The sequence below is a fragment of the Lithobates pipiens genome, unplaced genomic scaffold (assembly GCF_037356315.1).
Source record: "Lithobates pipiens isolate NorthernLeopardFrog02 unplaced genomic scaffold, aLitPip1_a1.2 Scaffold_16, whole genome shotgun sequence".
Lineage (NCBI taxonomy): Eukaryota > Metazoa > Chordata > Amphibia > Anura > Ranidae > Lithobates > Lithobates pipiens.
In genome coordinates this window covers 626,314,104-626,336,460 of record NW_027507748.1, presented here as the reverse complement: position 1 = coordinate 626,336,460, position 22,357 = coordinate 626,314,104, and the positions used below count along the sequence as shown (strand labels likewise).

At 42.4% G+C, this 22,357-nt stretch overlaps 1 protein-coding gene and 1 long non-coding RNA gene across 10 annotated transcripts in view; one reads left to right on the top strand and one right to left on the bottom strand.

Moving 5' to 3' along the window:
• Nucleotides 1-3,473, top strand: part of LOC143983955 (uncharacterized) — a 102,366-nt gene extending 98,893 nt beyond the window's left edge. Inside the window, exon 6 of the long non-coding RNA XR_013274694.1 lies at nucleotides 1,151-3,473. This is a non-coding gene — a long non-coding RNA (uncharacterized LOC143983955). The remainder of the gene's footprint in view (nucleotides 1-1,150) is intronic.
• Nucleotides 1-22,357, bottom strand: part of NBEA (neurobeachin) — a 901,556-nt gene that overhangs the window by 470,051 nt on the left and 409,148 nt on the right. For 7 of the 9 annotated variants that reach the window (XM_077484128.1, XM_077484132.1, XM_077484134.1 and 4 more), the window contains exons 23-25: nucleotides 18,109-18,326; nucleotides 12,037-12,190; nucleotides 11,646-11,669 (exon numbers count right to left, since the gene is read on the bottom strand). In XM_077484128.1, the coding sequence (XP_077340254.1) occupies nucleotides 11,646-11,669; nucleotides 12,037-12,190; nucleotides 18,109-18,326 (396 nt within the window). The remainder of the gene's footprint in view (nucleotides 1-11,645; nucleotides 11,670-12,036; nucleotides 12,191-18,108; nucleotides 18,327-22,357) is intronic. The other 2 variants (XM_077484131.1, XM_077484137.1) reach the window with 1 other exon arrangement.

Sequence of the window (22,357 nt, the reverse complement as noted above, 5' to 3'; positions counted from 1 at the left end):
GCTCTACTAATCCAATCACTCTTAGTCCTTAGAAATGACTAGGGAAGCACCATTAACAGATTTTTAAGACAGAGTACATTATTCCTTTTTCTCAAGTACTCGCAAATACCAATTATCGATTTTTAGTGTCACAGGACACATTATTAAATGGGCTAAATGTTTAATCAAATACTAAATACATTTTATGTGGTTGTTTATTTTATTATTAAATTAGGATTATATTATATATTGAGTTTGAATCGCTTCGGATTCGCATGAGATGTGAACCAAGCCGGCTTTCTATATAGCTGGTTCACATATGAGCGGGCCGGCCACAGTGCGATTTAAAAAAAAAAAGTCCAATACACTTTTCAGTTTGGTTCAGGTGCGATTTCCAGCATCATAAACTTTAAAAAGTTGCACCTGAACTGCTGAATGAAATCGCACAGGACTCTTTACAAATTGCACTGAAACCGGCCCCGCACATACAAACCCATTTGAAAAGGCAGTGGTTACAGTCTGCGGAGCTGAAAGTATCCATTTCAGTATCGGAGCATTTGCACGAATACGAGTACTCATGCAAATTATTAGTATCAGCACCGATACTGATATTGGTATCAGTGCAACACTAGATACGACACCTCCAAATTCCTAAAGTATATGCAGATTATGTCCAGAATACTGTATTCACACCAAACCAGGTGATTATTATTATGCCTTTTTGGTGTTGCACTTTGGCCCACCACATTCTGACCCTAGCACCTACCTCCCTATTGACCAACAAATCTTGACTGTGGCAATGGTGGTCAATGATAACAAAAGCAGGAGGCGGTTCAAAGTGCAACCATGCATGCTCGTCACAATTTCCATAAGATATACAGTATGTTTGGGGAAACTAAGGGTGCTTGCACTTGAAGACCAGGGCCAGCTAAACAAATAAAAGCCAACAACTTTAAAGAGAACCTTAAAACATATTTAGGAAGATTATATTATATGTTTTCCTGTTATTTCTTTGTATTAAATGTGAGCTTTGTATATTGATGTTTACAGTAGCTGCTGCATAGATTACAACTTTAGAATTTAGAAGGATCTACTTTTGTCTAAAGCCTCGTACACATGATGAGAATATCAGATGAATGATCGTCCATTTTTTTTTTCTTTTGCACGCTAGTCTCATAATGAAGAGGTTACAAGACAACTTTGGAAGTGATGTGCTGTGCTGTATTGTATTCTTTCGTCCGAGCAAGCGTGGTCTTTGTCTTCAGATTTTTAGTTCTGGTATAGTATGAGAAAAATTTTCATATTTGTCCCTTTGGAATAATCTTGCATGACCTCATCATGATCGGTTCTCAAAAGCTGTGTACCAACGATCAGATTATCGTATGATCACTTCAAAAGCGGTAGTATTTTTCGTCCAATTTTCTCATCCTGAATACTCGGCATTAGTCTTGTCTTCTTACAAATCCTAGTGTTTTTATGGTTATAGTAAAACATAATCTGAAGATGCTCATTATTTATTCTCCTAAATAGTAAATTTCACAACAAAATTCACATACACTATATGGCCAAGGGTTTGTGGACACGTGACTGTCACATCTATAAAGGCTTGTTGGAAATCCCATTTCAAAGCTATGAAGCTGTGCATGACCCTCCACACCCACCGGCTGCATATATAACGGCATTTATTCCTCCTGAAAACCAGTGCCAGCTGGTGCTCCATTTTTGCTTTTGCTTTTTTTTTTGGGGGGGGGGGGGTGCACGCACTTACCCCATCCAGGTTGCAGCTTCCCCTGGCTTATCCGGTCTTAAGATCCTCTTCCTGTCCTGATTGGCCGGGAGGAGAATCCGGAAGACAATAACAAATATTGTGCCCCTTATGGACCAGCCGCAGCTGCTGAAAACCTCTCCACAAGATTTTGGAGTGCGTTGCTGGGGGCTTGTACCCATTCAGCCAAAATAATATTTAAGGGCTGTTGATGTTGGATGAGAAAACCTAATGCACTTTCGGCATTCCAGTTCATCCCAAAAAGAGTTCAGTAGGGTTAAGGTCAGGGCTCTGTCCAAGCCATTCAAGAGGCTTCACATCAATTTGTCAAACCATGTCTTTATGGGGCAGGATTTGTGTGAACTAAAAAGGGACTTTTCCCAAAAGGTTGGAAGCACCCAACTATCTAAAATATTTTTGAATTTTGTAAAATTACAAGTACCCATCATTTGAAACACCTAAAACGTAAGAATATGAAGGTATGTCCCCATATTTTTTGGCCATATCATGTACATTTAGTAGTTACTTTTTTTATTTTTAAATCCTGTTTTTCAAATGTTTCTCTGGCATAATACCTACTCTGTTTATCTACTGGCTACCTAAATTTGTTACAGAATAAAATATGGCTTTTTTCTTTGCCTACCTTATCACTTTCCATCTTTTTATCTGCTGTCTAAGCCCGTGTATAAACCGATTTATCAAACATTATTGTAGGAGGTATGAAGGAACCCTTATTTTGTACCCTGTGGGCCTATCGTGCATTGCTGCCGGCAAAAGGTAGCCTAACAGTCAAAAGAAAAAAAAAGGCTTAAAACAGAAAGTTAAGTCTTGAGAAATGCAGTCCCAACCCACAAAATGTCTGCCTGCAAAGATGCTGTGTTCACTATAAGCTCTGAGAAGCAAAGCAATCTTTGCCAAAATCAACTTTCCGACATTTTCCTGAATATAATTTATTTAGCATCTGCAAATCTGATTTAAACATAGCCTAGTGTCTTGCTGCAGATTTGATAATATACACTTAGCTGTAAAGATGATTGGCTTTGAAAGGACAATTCTCTACAGAGAGTAATGTTATGTTGGCTGGGGCGCCCAGCACACGCTGCTTGAGGAATTTTGGGCCTCACTAACACAGATCTCCAGTTTCTGACATCCTACGTGTAATCCCATAAGGGAAAACTCCCTGTAAAATATATTGTCTGTCATAGTACAGAGATCTGTCCACCTGGTTATGGAATGATATTACTACATACTTTTGCACACTAGGTCAATGTGATAATATTTATGGACACTCATTTTTTTTATCCTATAGGTGTTAAAGTCATTGCCTTTCATCATGGGAATGAGGAAAAGCAGGCCAGCTCTCTCTATGGATCTTCTAGCTAACAAGGGGATTCTAATATATAGGATAGAAGACAGTACTAAACCTTCTCTGCAGTTTAACCCTTTAATAAGAGCCATGTACACTATATAAATATGTTTTGGTAATGCTTCAGCAGCCCTTATCTGAAGTGTAATATGGAGTATGTGAAGGTAATTGTAGGTTTTCACTGTTAAACCTTTGCAAAAAGCAATAACTAAAAAAAAATGTTACAACCCTTCTAGTCATCATGGTAACAAGAAATAGTTAAGTGGATCTGAAAAAAAGAAGATTTGCTATTTTATGTAGTACATTAAAAAAAAGGAAGTGTATAAAAAAAAAAAACCTAACAATGAAGCTCTCTAGGTCATAAGTGGTCAACAGCACTTAATTCAACGTCGATCACAATAAAAATATCTAGACAGCCTCTTAGCAGCTTGGAATCTTCCAGATTGGTTACTCCACTAGAAAAAAATTTCAGGAAGCAGAACAAAAATGCTTCATTGTGCAGTATTAAAGGCCATTTAGCATTTAACCACTTTCAGACCGGACCAATTTGCTGGTCAAAGACCAGACCACTTTTTGCGATTCGGCACTGCGACGCTTTAACTGACAATTGCGCGGTCGTGCGACGTGGCTCCCAAACAAAATTGACGTCCTTTTTTTCCCACAAATAGAGCTTTCTTTTGGTGGTATTTGATCACCCCTGCAGTTTTTATTTTTTGCGCTATAAACAAAAATAGAGCGACAATTTTGAAAAAAACGCATTATTTTTTACTTTTTGTTATAATAAATATCCCCCAAAAATATATAAAAAAACATTTTTTTCCCTCAGTTTAGGCCGATACGTATTCTTCTATATATTTTTGGTAAAAAAAATCGCAATAAGCGATTATTGATTGGTTTGCGCAAAAGTTATAGCGTTTACAAAATAGGGATAGTTTTATAGCATTTTTATTAATAATTTTTTATTCTTTTTTTTTTACTAGTAATGGCGGCGATCAGCGATTTTTATTGTGACTGCGACATTGTGGGGGACCCATCGGACATTTTTGACACATTTTTGGGACCATTGTCATTTATACAGTAATCACTGCTATATAAATGCAGTGATTCCTGTGTAAATGACACTGGCAGTGAAAGGGTTAACCAGTGGGTGGCAGTGTAGGGGTAAAGTGTTCCTAGGGGAGTGTTACTAACTGTGGGGGGGTTGGGCTTTCATTTAGTGTACACTGATCTCTGCTCCAATCACATGGAGCAGAGATCAGCGTCACTAGTTGCTAGGCAGAATAGACAAATGTTGTTTACACAGCATTTGCTCTATTCGGCCGCTCCGTGAGACGATCGCGGGGATGCCCGCGGCGATCGACTCCGCGGGTCCCGCGACCGGACTCACGGGGGTCCCGACCAGCGCAGGAGCGCGCCGCCGGCGGCGCGCTCCCGATGCCAGGGCGGCATCGAATATTGGACGTACCTGTACGCCAATATGCCTGCCCGTGCCATTCTGTCGACGTACATCGTCGTGCGCTGGTCGGGAAGTGGTTAAACACACCGGAATACTCTCAAGCAAGATAAAAAGCAGCATGTCAATCCAAATAGGAGAGTTTCCAACCAACAAAATGGCAGCAATACTCGTGCATGACAATGTCATGTGTTCAGGCTCCAGCCAACACATTTCGTCATGAAGACATCAGGGACTTTCCATGAGGAAACAAACTGGGTGGAGCCCGGACTCGCGACATCGCTTCCACAATGATCACAGACATTTTCTTGGTTGGAAACTCTCCTATTGTTTGGATCTGCTGCTTTTATCTTTATCGCTTGCGAGTATTTTGGTGTGTTGGAATAAATGTTTAATTGCCTTTAAAGAGGTTGTAAACCTTGAAAAAACAAAAAAACCCTGCAAGACAAAGGCATAATGAGCTAGTAAGGATCGCATACTAGCTCATTATGAAATGCTTATCTTAGAACGATGCCTTGGATCGTCGTTGGCCCTCCGAGTACAGCACGGACATTTTACATTGGAAATACTTCTGGGTTCGCAGCTCCGGTGCTGTGATTGGCCAGAGCCATGATGATGTCAATCCCATGCATGTGTGTGGGAGCCACTGGACATGACACGACTCCTAAAGAAATGGCACCAGCGGCCTGTTTCTTCAATGCGCATGCGCCAATGACGTTGGCAGCAGCACATATACTGAATATCTCCTAAATTGTGCAAGTTTAGGAGATATTCAAGGTACCTACAGTTAAGCCTTGTTATAGGCTTACCTGTAGGTAAAAGTGGTGTAACAGGTGGTGTAACAGGGTTTACAACCACTTTAATACTGCACAATGAGGTGTTTTTGTTCTGCTTCCTGAATTTTGCATGGTTTGGTGCCCCTTCTGGTGGACTGATCAATTTAGATTCTAAGCTGCCAAGAGGCTGTCTGGATATTTTTGATGGTGGTTGATGTTGAACTGAGTGCTGTTGACCACTTATGATTGGGTGGTCCACCACTAAGGGTAAGAGGCTCTGTGTACTGTGGTGGTGGTGGAGGATATCTTTCATCACCCTTTGCTGTAAAGTGCACTGATTTGAGGTGTTTTTTTCAACTCTGAATACCACTATTTGGCCTGTGAAGGACTTTGTTCACTGTTAAAGGTTTATTATTCTGAGCGCAGGCAGATTAATATATATTTAATGAAACAGTTACTTGCTCTTATTTATAAACTCTGTTAAATATACCATCGAGAGCATTTTGCTGCATCTGGTTTAGAAGTGCAAAAGAAAATGTTGATCTTTTTGAAAGTTCATAGCTGTGCCGATTCCTGTGCATACTTCCTATGTTTTCTCAAAGGGTTTATTTATTGCTCCCAGTTTTTATTTTAGACCCAACAGTTAGCCCCTAGCCTTTAGGCCGCGTACACACGCGGGGACTGTTCGCTCAACTTTGTTCGTCAAACAGTTTCAGCGGACAGTCCGCTCAAAATTAGCATGGACGGACATGGCCACACACGACGTACGAACAGTTTGCTGAAACCGTGCGCGATGACGTGAACGGCACGTACGACGGGACTAGAAAACGACGTCCTATACACTGCAATGCAACCTTCGGCGTATAAATTCTTTCTGAGCATGCGCGGAACTTTGTTTGACGAACAAGCCTACACACGAGGGGACTGTTCGCTGAAACAAGGTTTCAGCGGACAGTTTTTCGGAAATTCCGAAAAACCTTGTTCAGCAGACTGTTCGCTGAAACTGTCCGCTGAAAGCCCACACACGGGCGGACTGTCCGCTGAAACACTGTTCAGCGGACAAAGTTGAGCGAACAGTCCCCGCGTGTGTACGCGGCCTTAGAGATGAGTTGGAGTGGTTTAGCGAAATAAACTGGGCAGAGCTGAGACAATGCAGTCTACAAAAAAGCTGTGTCGTCAGCCTACAATCGGAAATGAGAGTCTGAGTGCAATTCTGGCAGATCAACAGGTATTTTTCTGTATTTTCAGAAATAAAACATGGGCAAATGTGCAAGAATTGTAGAGATGCACTGCGCGTCTTTATTTTCCTTCGACATACACTTTGGGGTATATTTATAATGGATTGGATCTAACATTCTCAGCAGGTGCATCTTTCAACTGTCTGTGTGTTTTTAATTTGATTTACCAACAGTGAATGTTTGATGAAAGCCACATTTACTGCTTAATACAGTGCATTTTGTGTCAAAATGACCTACATTTCTCCTTCATTAGAACTGGCTGCAGGTACAACAGCGCCACTTACCCAGAACTTCCTAGTAGGAGGTTTAACCCCGATTATGTAACAAAATCTCTTTACCAAAGACAGCACAGACTCAAGCTACCCTCTCAGTCACTCGCTGAGCTGCACTGATGTAAACAGCTAATGAAGAGTCGTTTGTAGGTGCCAGCGGGAGCAAGCATGCAGAGGAGTCTCCTATGGAACGATGTAGGCAAAGGAAGTTTTCCTGGAGTGGACCAGTGCCTGATTTCCTCCCCCCCCCCCCCCCGTGACAGCAGTACAGGGAGAAGTTCCTTGTACTAGTAGTCAGTTTTTGAAATCAGCGAGGCTCCGCCCACACGTGCATGTCATTTAATTACTGAGTTCTGTCAATCAATGAACTACAAGTACCAACATCCTTTGTGGATGATGTCTGCTTATAGATCTCCACCAACTACTACTATGCTATGGAGCTCCCTTGGTAGTTCATTGATTCTTCCTGTCAGTGTATCTGCTTGCCCATATGGGATGTGCGGGCACACAGATACATGGACAGATCTATAGGAGATTTGCTGATCGCTGGTGCAATGCTTTACAGGCTCCAGAAAATAAATGCAGTTTTTTTTACCTGCAAAAAAATGTGCATTCATTCGTTTTCTTTAAAAAAAGTGAACGTATCCTGTAAGAACAGAGGTGTAAACTTTACAAAAACATTCACTAGGGATGCTACAGTACCAGTCTTCTTTTCTGACTGCTTACTATGGATTTAAGCATTTTGAATATTACATCCTTTATGTTGCTTTAGAAACGTGCAAGTGTTAACCACTTGCCGACCGTAAGACATCATAGGACGTCTTTCGGCTTGCAGAGGTTTTACAGGGATGATGCCTGCAGCTACAGGCATCATCCTGGTATCAGTATTTTCAGTCGTCAAAAACCGGTGCACTGCATTCTCTGTATTAAGGGAAAAAACCTTCTGTGTGAAGCTCCCCCTGCTAGCCCCCCTCCCTATTATACTTATCTGAGCCCAATCTCAATCCAGCACGGTGCTTGAGAGCAGTTCCTCTCTGTCCACATAGGGCAGATTAATAGCAGCGGGAGCCATTGGTTCCTGCAGCTTTTAATAGCATTAGTATGGGTGTCAGAAAGGCGTCAGAGTAAGAATGGGAAATTTTACAAGTGGTTTAGTAGTGTTTGATGAGCGTTAAAACTGCTCCACGATGGAAAGGGACAGAAATAAACTAACTTTAACGCGCCACAACCGCACCAAAACTGTGCCGAAAATGCCTGCCAGAGCACTTGTGTTGCATTACCATGGTTTTCAACATTTCCTGACTCAATTTTGAAGCAACGTGACGCTTCCACTTAGTGTGAACAGCATACTGTGCTGTCTATTATATCTTATGCATAGGCATTTGAGGGGCATTTTTAACGCCTGTCAAAACGCTTCTCAGACGCCTGCTCTTAATGCCAGTGTGAACATACAGTTTGTCTAACATCTTACAGTTTGTTTTATATATCAAAATGCCAATATGGTCTCCCTGCAGAGTTCTAACATGCCCCTGTGCTGAATTAGAGCCAGACCTCTACAAATAGAAGGAAGCATTCTATTTAAGCTACTGCTGCTTTAGGCTGGGTTCACACTGGTACGACAAACGCTCCGACATTGGGAGCACATGTCGCATGATGTGTATAAATCAATAACTGGTCCGACTTTAAAAAAAGTTCCTGCACTACTTTGGTCCGACTTTGATCCTACTTCAGCCCATTGAATAGGACTGAAGTCGGATCATTGTCTTAACTGATCCGACATTGGCATGCAACTTGTGCTCTGATGATCTTGAAGGGGAGCGCCACGCCAAAAAAAAAAGAAAAAAAAGAAAAAAAGAAAAAAAAAAAAAAAAGGCATAGAGTTCCACCTCCAAGATTTCCAAGACCATACCAGACCCTTCGCTCTGGTATGCTTTTTAAGGAGAACCCCCACACCAAAAAAAGGCACGCGGTCCCCCAAAATATATACCAGACCCTTATCCAAGCACACAGCCAGGCAGGTACGGAAAGAGGTTGGGGACAAGCAAGCGCCCCCCCCCCCCCTCCTCCTCTTCTCTTTCCAATTTCTTCATCCACTGGTTCTTCTCCCTCCACGGCTGACATCTTCCTCCGTTTCTTCTCCCTTCACTGAAGTCTTCCTCTGGTTGGGCTCTTCTCCCTCTGCTGATGTCCTCTTGCGTTGCCTGTTCTCTTTTCTCTGCTGCCTTCTCCTTTTGCTGGTTCTCCTCTCTCAGCTGTCTTCTCCCTCTGTTCTTCCTCCGATCTTCTCCCAATGCTCACTCCCGCTGTAATGCTAGGGCCGCCGTGTGCCATTACTTATATAGCCATGGGGCACAGCCATCCAGTGAAGTCATCCCGAGGCCCAGTCCTCTTGTGACGTCACCTCCCAGAGGGAGAAGACCCGAAACGCAGGAAGACATCAGCAGAGGGAGAAGAACCGGAGGAAGAAAAACTGGAGGAAGACATCAGCGGAGGGAGAAGAACCAGAGGAAGATATCAGAGGAGGGAAATGAACCAGAGGATGAAGACATCAGAAGGAGAAGAGATGCCAGAGCTGCTTTAGTAAATTACTTTGTCAAAAACCTGTGTACTGTTTTTATTTTTGACACTTTTTAGGCACTCATACACATAGGGTGGGAGGCTGGGATCTGGGGGCCCCCTCTTGTTAAAAGGACTTCCAGATTCTGATAAGCCCCCCGCCTGCAGACCCTGACGACAACCACCAGCAAAGGTTGTTGGGAAGAGGCCCTTGTCCCCAACATGGGAACAAGGAGCTTTGGGGTGGGGGGGGCACAGGGCCAAAGCACCCACCCCCCATGTTGAGGGCATGTGGCCTGGTATGTTTCAGGACGGGGGGGGGACACTCACTTGGTCCCCACCCCCTTTCCTGAACTGCCAGGCTGCATGCTCGGATAAGAGTCTGGTATAGATTTTGGGGGGGACCCCACAGCATTTTTTTGGCATGAGGGGTTCTACTTAAAATCCATACCAGACTGCCATTTTTTTTTCTTCTTTTTGGCATGGAGTTTCCCCTAAAGATTCATACCAAACAAAAAGGGCCTTGTCGAAATCAAAGTCTGATCCCGATTATTAAAGTCAGCAAAGTCAAATCCACAGTGGTACGAATCATGTCGTACCATTGTGAACCCAGCCTTAGAAACAAATCAAATTGTTTAGACATTGGACACCTCTTGTTGTGATGCATCTGAAATTAATTACACCAAGTCAGCTGAGCTTTAATGGCTGTGACATGAGACTACATAGATACTGATAACCTACAGCAAGTGATGGCAGCAGTGCTGATGCAAGAAATGACATCTTAATTATTTTTATATACCTGCACTGTGGTTACCTTATTAAATGTGTAAAAATAATTAGTGACATTTTTCAAGTCTTCCCTGGGATGGCTGCTGTTGCAAAGGACTTGGATTGGACTTTATGTATGTATGAGTATGTATATATATATATATATATATATATATATATATATATATATATGCATACATACATACACACACACACATACACACATACTCTAGGAAGGACAGTGCTTTGAGTTTTTATGTCACTAGCAGTGAGATCATGCCTAAAGTGAACTTGGAAGCAATGGCAGCCAGTCCTACAGGACTCTGGGGTGCCGCCCACCCAGTCCATATGTCCGGCCCCTTAATCTACACGCGGGGCACTGGACACATGGATTCAAATGGGTTTTCTTTTTTTTTCTTTTTCTTTTTTTTTTAGCATTTGATTAGAGCCAGAAGCTCTAATAGGCTTCAAAAAAGGGTGGGCTCAGGGTGCAGAGACCAACCAGTTGTGTGACAACAGTAAATTAATATTCCCTATTGTCTTCCGATTCTCCTCCTGGCCAATCAGGAAGCCAGTCCTGAGACCCACCATTGGATTAGCTGAGAGGAGAAGTGATCCTATTGGCTGCCGAGGAGGGAGGGAGGGAGGAAGAAAGGGGGAGTAGGGGAAGCTGCTATGATACACCAGCAGGAGGAGATGCCACCTGCCACCCAGAGGAACCGCTGCCCACAACCTAGGTGGGATAAGTGGCGGGGCTGGTGAACGATCGTCTGACTGTGCCTGTGACCTGCTCCGGGGGGGGGGGGGGGGATTATTTGTCCCCCCCCAAAAAAAAATATACCACCAGCCGCCTCTGCTTGGGAGTAAGTGGTGAGTTTAACAGATACTAATGGAGAAAAAATCTGCACAGGCAGTATACCATAGTAAGAGGGCATTGTCAAATGTACAGCAACAACTATATACATCAAACAAGGCACTCAAGTAACTCTTCACTGGGACCTGCTACACCACATGGAACCGTAAGAACATAAAGCAAAGTACGAATGACACAAGGTATTGCCATTTTACCTAGAACTGTACCATACAATATATATATTTGGCTCATGACTGGACTATAGATGGCATCAACCAAAGCAACACATGGACTCATGTATGAAAACTAGAGAAAGCGAATGGTTGTGTACTATAAAAAGCATCCAATCAGATCCTGTCTTTCATTTCTAACCTATTGTAAAAAATGGCAGAAGGGATCCATTTTGTTTTTTTCTGAGCAAGCTAAACACTTCCTCCATTCTCCATTCATGAAGCCACCAAGGCAGCTAAACTGCATCAAGTTCGTGTATACTTTGGAAAAATTTACGTGCATGCATCATGGTTTAAGTTATAACACAGAGTGAGACACAGCATACAATGAAGTGTGTGGCGGAAAGGGAGAGAGGGGGAAAAAAGATAATAATAAAACGAAAACTTACATCAGATATACTAACCTTAGAACCCTGGACAAACAATAGACACACAGACAACAGACCACAACAGTACAAGAAAAAAAAGCATTAAAATCAAAAATCAAAAACAAGTTTAAAGCAGATTCAATAGCTAATGCTACCAATTAAAAGTACTTGTGGAAAACTAAAAGATATATAAATACAACGCTTGTCAGTTTAAAAAAAAAAATAAAGAAACAAAATCTATTTTAGCAAAATAAATACTTAGCAACAAAAAAGAAAAAAGTGTCCGCCCTAAAAGAAGTGGATATTACGGTTTTCAATTTGTGTAATCTATACTTACAAACTAAGTTAATGAAAACTAGAAATACAAATGACATCCCTACAAAAGGCCACTAGATGGCAACATTGTACTTACAGTTGGCGAGGTGGCAGCTGACAACAAAGGCAATATTCCTCCACATGCAATGATGATGTTGTCGACCATTTGGGATATCAGGTGGATAGTGTTATGGACAAAGATGATGTTTTCATTGCTATTGACAAAGTCCATGACCGATTTTGTGGAATGGCTATAGAGCAGGATGAAAAAAAAAAAATGTTTTTTTTTCACTGTAGCTGAATTTCATAAATGCTCTGTTTTTGGCAAAGAAAAAAAAAAAGATATTACTTTCTCCGTCTGCCACCACCCCTCCCTCCCGATGATCTCAATGCCTGCCCATGAAAATGTCTCTTTATAATTTTCTCCTTATTACAGCATTGGTAATGACGCAATTCTAACTGGCAGACCCCGCCACTTACAAATCACGTGGGAGTATGAGTCTAAGCATGAAAACAAGCAGGTAAAACTCTGTGATAGTTAAAATATGCGCTAAAATCCTTGCAAAAACTTTGTAAATGAATACTTTTTCACAACAAAAGGGGCAATTTATACTCTAAATTGTACAGCATAAATATGTGTGATTACACCTATAGCCTGCACAAACAAAATACTATTCCTATCAGATAATGGACAGTCCAAATCAGGCCATTGGTATTTTATTAGCAAGGGTGCACCTTATAAACTCAGTAAAATCATGTCCTCCCATTTCTGATGTTTTCCCACTCATTTCATTCCCAAATAATGAAAAGCATCTGCACAGGAATGCAGGCTTCTGACGCCTAAAAGAAATCATTCTAATCCCTCTACAAAACAAATACGTACTAAAAATTATACTCACTATTTCTAAAATTACAAGTTCCCAAGGTTGTCATGCTAATCTAAAGGCTTGGCGTAATGCCAAACCGTGGTCCTTTGCCTGCCTTTATTTGGCCCTTGGGGTATTAGTCCATCCACTGATACCAACAAATGGGCATAATTCCGGTTGCTGACAAAAAACAGTTGGGCATAATTCCGGTCGCTAACACCAACAATTGGGCACAATTCTTCCTACTAACACCAACAAAAGGGTGCAGTTCCTCCCACTGGCAACAACGATGGGGCACAATTTCTTCCACTGTCACCAACGATGGGGCACCATTTCATTGACACCAGCGATTAGGCATAATTCCTTTCATTGACACCACGATGGGGCACTATTCCTCCCACTGATACCAATGAAGGGGCACTATTACCTCCACTAACATCAACAATGAGGCACTACTCCTTCTATAGACACCAAAGATAGGGCACTGTTTACTCCCACTAGAAGCCAGGACATTTTCTACTCCCACTGCCCCTAGTCCAGCCCCCCTAAAGTGTGAAGGACAGTGAATTGGCTCATTATTTAGAAGATTTGGAGACAGCATTCTCCTCAAAAAACAAAACAAAAAACAACTTCCTGTCCTACCACCCTTTCCCTATACGTGCGGCTCTATGTCACCGTCACCCACTCCAGCTTCACGCCTCTTACTTCCTGGTTTCACAAAAGAAACTGAGGACAGCAAAGTCACAGGCTCCTGTGTGTATGAAACTTAATGGAAGCGCATTCACATGGGTTCCTCCTTAAGACCCCACTTGCTACAGTAGGCACACGAAAGGAGGGAGGTGTCTACAGCATTGATGGGGACTGTGAGAAGATGGCAAAAGTGATTTTTTTTTCTAAGAAATCTTTTTATTTTAATGTTATTCCTGGTTTCAGTGAATGGAGGAATCTCTTAAATTTATATTTGATCAGCCCACTGGCTGCTCTGTTCTAGACTGCATGGTACTGTGTTACCATGCAATTTGGTGCCTACATATGCATTGAATTTACAATCTGCTTTTGGGTGCCATTAACAATACATTGGCTGAGCTAACCTCTCCACATATTGGGGTTTAGATGTATGGTTAAGTTGTGTTGCTCTGCTATGTTGAGGCATGTTGCTGCCTCAGAGGTAGATTGTTGTTTGTTATAGGATGTGCCTTGCTGTGGCCTGTTGCCGTTGCAGGAATGTGCCCGTGTGGGTAATGTTTGGCCCGCATGGGGCAGTGTATATGCTTATGAAAAACTCAATAAAAAAGATCTTATAAAAAAAAAAACATACATTGGCACCAGCATGCAGCTTGCAAGGGTAGTGAGCTTAAACGGCATGCAGGAAATGCACACACAATGTGCCTTTACTGCACTGCATTCTTCTGTGAAGTGGCTTCAGGCCACCTCAAGGGTATGTGTGTGTGTGGCCTTTTGCACACGATTGCCCAAGCACAATGTTCATTCCAGCGTATTTCCCACACCCTGAAAGCTCAGGTGCTGCATACAGATGCTCATAGTCATGAATTGCTGTGAATGACTATACTCATGTACGCACTAGTGATTACGTAAGCACAATAATAGCACGCAGGTGCATGCAAAAGCAATAGATAATTTAAAAAATTTTCTGCATATGCTATATGCTACACTCATGCAAGCTATGTTTGGAAAAATACACCCCCATAAGCGTGTGCCTGTATACGCAAGTACAAAGCTGTTTACACATGTATACACATATACAGTATAGCAGATTTTGTAATTAATTCTTATGAGCAGGATTACACATTAGCTGGGGCTCCTAAGCACCAGAAATACAGGTGTTTTTTTATGCAGTACGGCCATACACCTGCAAATAGGTCCGTGTGCGAGTCCTAACCATATTTTAATACGAGGTGTTGGTGAACTATGCCCCACGCCATAGGATGTCAGCTAGAAACCATATCAGGATTCAGAATTTTTCATATCGGGGCTGTTTTAATATACAACCTGGCTTCCAGGTCACCTGTTCAACAGACCACGAGAAAGTGAGCATACATTTTTTTTTAAGATGTTGAGGTAAAATACTCCACCCGAGAAGCAAACTCAGTCTTGGCATGCTACGTCTAGTGCTTAAGGGATTGACCATAACCTAAATGTTCCAATTAGCTTTCCTCCATTGAGCTTTACCATAGACACATAGAGCGTTCTGGCTACATGGTGCCTTTCATAAACAGAAAGTGTGTCATCCATTTAAGATGTTCTCTTGTCTATGTTAAGATACCATGAATTCTCAAGGGAACAAGAGAGTTCAGCAACAGTTCAGCTGCTGCTAAATTAAATGAGCATAAAAGCACACAGCGCTCAAACATCTTTACAGTATCTGAGGACTGAACACTGAATTACCTTTGCAAATTTTGGTTATTTTTTCTTTTTTTTTGCGTGACATTTAGAATTTGGTAATTGTTCACTCTGTACAAGACAAAGTGGGCGATTTTATTTCTCACGCAAAAAAATCCCCCAAAAATACACAGATAGGATGAACCTATTGAAAAGCCATAAAACAAAAATAACCCAAACAGGAATAATATCCAAGAATTTGCTGATGAAAAAGGTAGCATTAGCTGTAATCAGCATGGGTTTAAAAAAGGTCGCTCTTGCCAAACCAACCTATTAACCTTCTACAAGGAAGTGAGCAGCCATCTGGACAAAGGTAAGCCGATGGATGTGGTATATCTGAATTTGGAAAAAGCATTTGATATAGTCCTCCACAAACACTAATAACATGTACACACGAGAGGCCGAACCATGGCTGCATGTCTTAATGGACACAGAGCAGCGGCCCAGCTTGAGTGTCCCCATCGCAAGCTGCTTGCTGTGGGGGTACTCAGCAGGAGGAAAGGGCCAGAAGAGCCAGTGGGGGATATGAGTAGAGGAGGATCTGGGCTACTCTGTGCAAAACTATTACACAGAGCAGGTAAGCATAACATGATTGTTATTTTTAAACAACAAAAAAATACTTTATTATCACTTTAAATCAAAGCAGAAGCTAATCTAACTTGCCTGTAGACCAGCCATTCCCATCTAGGATTCCTCCAGAGGTTGCTAGGGATTTCTTGAGCTGTGGCTGATTTATCACTCATTTGATGGTGCCTGCATAGTTCACACCAGCAGCCACGGTATAATGCTATGAAGGGAGAGACCCTGATGCTATATTAAAGACGCGTGCCAGGGTTTACAGCATTTTTTTTATTTTTTGCAACCTTATGGAAATATCACAAAGTGATAATTCATTCACCTTTACTCACCACACCAGGTTGCAATACGGTGTACTACATCTCCTCCCATGCTCGCCTTCAGGACTTCTGCAGAGCCTCTCCCATCCTCTGGAACTCCCTGCCCCGGTATATCCGATCAGCCCCTAACATGTCCACCTTTAGGAGATCCCTGAAAACTCACTTATTCCGGGAAGCCTATCCCACACCCACCTAACACATAGTTGCCAACTGTCCCGAATTAATTTTGTCCCGGGAAATGTCCCGGGAAATTCGGTTTGTCCCCGTTAATTTCGCCGCCGGCGGCTAGAGGACCAGAAGCTGGTCTATAGAGATGCTGCGGCGCCGCCCACCCCCGCTGCCAGTGTCTATTGAAAGTGGGCGGCGCCACAGTTCAAACTCTTTCCACGCTGCAACGATGGTCACGGCGTCTGGAGGATGTCGGGGGCCAGTCAGAGTGAGTCTGGAGGATGTCGGGGGCCAGTCAGAGTGGGTCTGGAGGATGTCGGGGGCCAGTCAGAGTGGGTCTGGAGATGTCGGGGGCCAGTCAGAGTGGGTCTGGAGATGTCGGGGGCCAGTCAGAGTGGGTCTGGAGATGTCGGGGGCCAGTCAGAGTGGGTCTGGAGATGTCGGGGGCCAGTCTGGATGTCAGAGGGGGCCAGTCTGGATGTCAGAGGGGGCCAGTCTGGATGTCAGAGGGGGCCAGTCTGGATGTCAGAGGGGGCCAGTCTGGATGTCAGAGGGGGCCAGTCTGGATGTCAGAGGGGGCCAGTCTGGATGTCAGAGGGGGACCAGCTGTTAGGAGGACTGATGGGGACACCAGATGTAAGGATTATGGTGAGTTGAATGATTTCATTTTATATTACAATGTAATAATAGAAATAATGTGCTTCAATCATCCTGACACAATAACAATCATGGTGCCCGGATGATTGAAGCGCTAACACCAGGTATTTGGAGTATCTTTATCTGCTGATTGTCAAACTCTGGAAAACACATATTGCCATTGTGGTGTAGGATCAGGGGCTGCTGTCCCTCCATCCCCCCGTCCCTCTCCCTTTCCCTCTCCATCCCTCCCCCCTTTCCCTCTCCATTCCTCCCCCCCCCCCTTTCCCTCTCCTTCCCGCATTCATCTCAGACTCTAACCACACCCCTTCGAGCCACGGCCATGTAAGCCCCGCCCACTATTTTACGTAAACGACGCCCACATTTTGCCACTGCGTGCACCGCATTTTCACCTTTCCTGTGCCACGCCTATATCTGCATGCCCCGCCCCCTAATTATAATACAACTCTGCCTACTGCCAAAAAAGTGCCCTGAATTTTTTTTTTTTTTACAATGTTGGCAACTGTGACATAACAACTGTCCCCGAACCACCCCCCACCATCAAATCATTCCCTGCATCTATTACATTTTGTACCACCACCTCCTCCATTTAGAATTTAAGCTCTATGAGCAGGGCCCTCCTGTCCCTTCTGTATTGAACTGTACTGTATTTATGCAGTCCCCCTCTACATTGTAAAGTGCTGCGTAAACTGTTGGTGCTATATAAATTGTGTATAATAATAATAATAATATAAAAAAAAAAAAAGATATACAAAAAAAAAAAAAAAAGTGTGTGGTTCGTCCCTCTATTTTATGCTGCTATTCAAGACAAAATGTGTGTTTGCAACAGTTGTATTATAGCAGTTTCATAGAAGCTCCTATGGGTGATTCTAAACGTTCACCCCTATTATTACAGCTAGACTATTAAATAAAAAAAAAAAAAGACATGAGGAGCTCTGTTACTCCCTCTGTTTGCAATTCATCTGCTAAAGAAACATGATTACGTAAGAGCAGGACCTCATGGTTGCTTACTGAACAATGTAGAAAGACCTACACCACTGCATCTATTGTATTTTGGGGTCAGATGTAAGAGCACATTTTCGGTTTATGCTGAGAATATGCAATCTTTTAAGCACTGACGCCTATCTTTCCACAGCATCTTTAACATGCAAGTAACATTATTCAGCAAAAAATGTGTTTTACCTCCTCCACACGTGCACATCTGTTTCTAAAGCAAACAATAAGTCTGTCAGAAGTCGCTGGTGCATTGGGGACCACTTGAACTCTGGAATACGGAACATGGTGGTTCGCGGACCCGGGCTGAACTGCCGTCTTTGTTCTTCAGTCATTGGCATCCCACGGAATCCCAAGTCAACACGTAGGTCCCGTTCATGTTGGCTGATAGAGCGGCCCTGAACAGCCTACAAACAGAACATCAATATATTTAGCATTATATATTAGTGTTAAACAATTTCGCATGAGATTTCATAACCTGGTCCAAGAACTTCAAGTTAATAAACAGTTTCAAGAAAATTGACATTAAAAACTGCCTACTGCAATTTGATTAAGAGGACTGAACCCAATAAAACGGTCATACAGGTTTACACAAACTGATATGCACAAGTAACCACGTATAATTCTCAGTAGTCAGGCAGTTTAGTGGAAGATGAGCAAATGCGAGCACATCCTGGTTACAACTGTGTAACAGGGAATATCCCCTCATGTTAAAGAGATTTTCTTACCATTTTTCTGGGGCAACCTCTGGTGAAATCTCCCCAATAAAGCACACATTTAAGAAAATAAAAATAAATCACACACACACACACACACACAATAGGGGTGCCAACCATTCCATAAAAAAGAAAAAAAAGAAAAAGGTGATGTCAAGTAAACAGATACCACATATGACAAGCCTCGAAACTGCAAAACTCCAGAAAGAAATGACACTCAACAATTGCCAATAAGTGATGCATTAAAAGCCTTAATAGCTTATCAATGGAAAGAGAATCTCTACAGTCACTCCAGCATGAGTAGTGATACCCAATATGATGTGCAATTGTCAATTGTGAATGCATGAGCACTTCACATACGTTCATATACATGGGTGGCTTTTACATTTTTTCAGAGTATTTTTATTTATTTTAATAAACGATAAAAAAAAAAAAAAAAAGGATAGGGAAAAGGAGAGGGACACACAAGGGCACAGTGCGGAGGACCTATCCCTGTTGGGTAGCAAGGCCATAAGCATTGGCAGAAGGAAGGATTTTTTAACTTTTTAAAATACTTTTGCCTAACTTTAATGTTATGACAAGAGGGCTGAAAAGTCCCCTATGTGATAGCATAGTGCTGGTGATAGGTTCACTCTAAAGAAGAATTAGTTCAGTTTCTATTGGGACAAAGCACATGTAGTACCTTGTCCTATCCTCCTTGGTGCCATGTACAGTTTAGCTGTGATATCAGACAGAGCACCTCACTCATCACATGGCTAGCTAACATTGCTACCAACTTTCACATCTGCCAGCACACCATGGAACACAAATGTCGTTTGGTAGGCTATTTTTATTGAAGAATGATCACATCACAGAAAGGAAGATGCATGCTTCCAAAACATTGCACCTTTCTTTCTGTGATGTGATCATTCTTCAATAAAAATAGGCTTCTGGGTGACATTTGTGATCTGTGGTGTCTTTGCAAATATGAAAGTTGATCAATGGTTCTTCCAGTTTCTAGCTGGATGTTGCTTCGGGAACCCATTACATTTGAGCCTAAACCAGTAACGTTTGCAATGGAAATACTAACATGGTCTCTGGCTCTCAGCACTTGTCTGAGGCAAGCACAGACACAAGGAATGCAGAAGGATGGGAGGCTGACATGACAATTCTTTGCAGGGGTCTATTATATCCAATGTTATTTCTGCACTCTCCCCAAGTAGATTGAACAAAAAAAATGCTCAATAAGCTGTTTTCCTATCTAGAGGGGTGAATGTTTGAAAGCTGTGAACCTGGAACATCCGGGATCACACTAGACAGGGAAGATCACCAAATATTGTTGGTCTTCAGCTGCTTGCCATCATAGCCATGGGCTTGTTTTTATGCTTGTACTGCCATTGCTGCTGTAACTACCACCAATAAAAGGGGTAAAGGCACAAACAGGACCCACTACAAAGTTAGGAAAACCACAATATATGCAGTGGGACATGCATACTCTGCATTTAAATGCACACAGACCACAATAACAAATTTAGGGGTAGGGGGTGTCTTCTTAAGCTGTGCAGTCTGGGGATTGTTGTGTGGATCTCTACAGGTTCAATTTACACAGGGATCTTGTTTTGAAGGAGTCTGATTCTTTATCACTAATATCCACAGCCTCCCTATCCACATTAGAAGTACAAGGATTATCTGGGATGAGACTCGCTTGTCTTCACACATTGGGAACAGTCATGCAGACAAACATTTTTTATATCAAAACTGCATAGATGAAAAAAATTTGGATTTTTTCAACAGTTTACCTGTAAAATCCTTTTCTTGGAGTACATCACGGGACACAGAGCAAACATAATACTTGACTGGGTTATACGCCACCTATAGGTGAATGGACACTGACGAACCAAAAATACAGGAAGTTATCCCCTATATAACTCCTCCCACACAGGAAGTACCTCCGTTTTGTAGCAAGCAATAAACTTCCCAGACAAGAAGGGAGGGACCTCTGTGTCCTGTGATGTATTCCAAGAAGACGATTTTACAGATAAGCTGTAGAAAAAAAAATGCATTTTATAGCAGCTTATCTGTAAAATCCTTTTCTTGGAGTACATCATGGGACACAGCGCCACAGTAATTACTGCATGGGTTATATGGCCCCTTCAGGTGATGGACACTGGCACACCCTAGACAGGAAGTTCAATTCCCCATATAACCCCTCCCCTTACCGGGAGTAGCTCAGTTTTGTAGCAAAGCAATACATGTGTAACCGAGGAGGGACCTCTGTGTCCCATGATGTACACTAAGAAAAGGATTTTACAGGTAAGCTGTTATAAAAATCCTATATTCTTTTTCGTACATCACGGGACACAGAGCCACAGTAATTACTGTATGGGATGTCTCAGAGCAATGCTATCTGAGGGGAGGAAGACATAACAAAAGTAGGGTGCAATCAGACCTGAGGACCTATACTGCTGCCTGCAGCACACTGTGCCCAAAGGCGATATCCTCATGCCTTCTTACATCCATCTGATAGAATCTGGTGAATGTATGGGCTGAAGACCAAGTTGCGGTCTTGCAGATTTGAGCCATGGAGGCTTGGTGATGCACTGCCCACGAAGCACTAACAGTCCTGGTGAAGTGCGCTTTGATTTGAAAAGGTGGAACTTTCCTCTTCAAACCATAAAATTGAATAATTACTTGCCGAATCCATTTGGCAATAGTGGATTTCGACGCTGTCTGTCCTTTCCTAGGACCTTCAGGCAACACAAACAAAACATCTGTTTTCCAAATCCGAGCAGTCGCCTTCAAATAGATTTTGACTGCTCTCACTACATACAAAGAATGTAGTGACGTTTCTTCTATAGAACAGGGTTCTGGAAAAAATGAAGGTAGAACAATATCATGGTTTAGATGAAAACCTGAAACCACCTTTTGTCAGAAAGCTAGGATGAGGATGTAATAATATGTGAATGATTAAATATGGCTCTTTACAAGAAAGAGCCGCCAACTCTGATACCCTTCTTGCAGAAGAGATTTCTACCAGAAAAACTTCTAAAAAGGACCAAGGGAATATGTCATATAGGCTCAAAAGGCTGTTTCTGTAAAGCCGACAGAACTAAATTCAAGTCCCAATGGTTCCGGGGTGCTCTAACCGGTGGATTAAGCCACATTACCCCTTGAATAAAGCTTTGGACCAAAGAATGCAAAGCAAGTGAACATTGAAACAATACTGATAAGGCCAAGACCTGACCCTTGATAGTACTCAAGGCCAGTTTCATCTCTAAACCTATTTGCAGAAAGTCAATTCTACCTATGACATACTTTCTAGGATGCCAACCCCTGGATTCACACCAGGAAAAATATGCCTTCCAGACTCTATAATAAATTATGCAAGATGATTAATGCAAGTAAGCTGGCTTCCTTGCATTAATCAAAGTAGATATGACTGAGCCTGAAAGCCTATGATTCTGCAGAATGTGGGTTTCAATAGCCACACCGTTAAATTTAGCATTTGTAAATTAGGATGGAACACTGGTCCCTGCAATAGCAGTTCTGGACGTGGTGGTAGGGTCCACGGGGCCCCTATCACCAGCTTTACTATTTTTGCATACCAAGATCTTCTGGGCCATGCTGGGATCAAAACTACTGGACTTCCTTTCCCACTTAATCCTGCAAAGAAGTTGGGGTAGCAGCAGAATAGGAGGGAATGCATAAATCAGTGAGAACTGATCCTTTCGGGGTCACCAGCG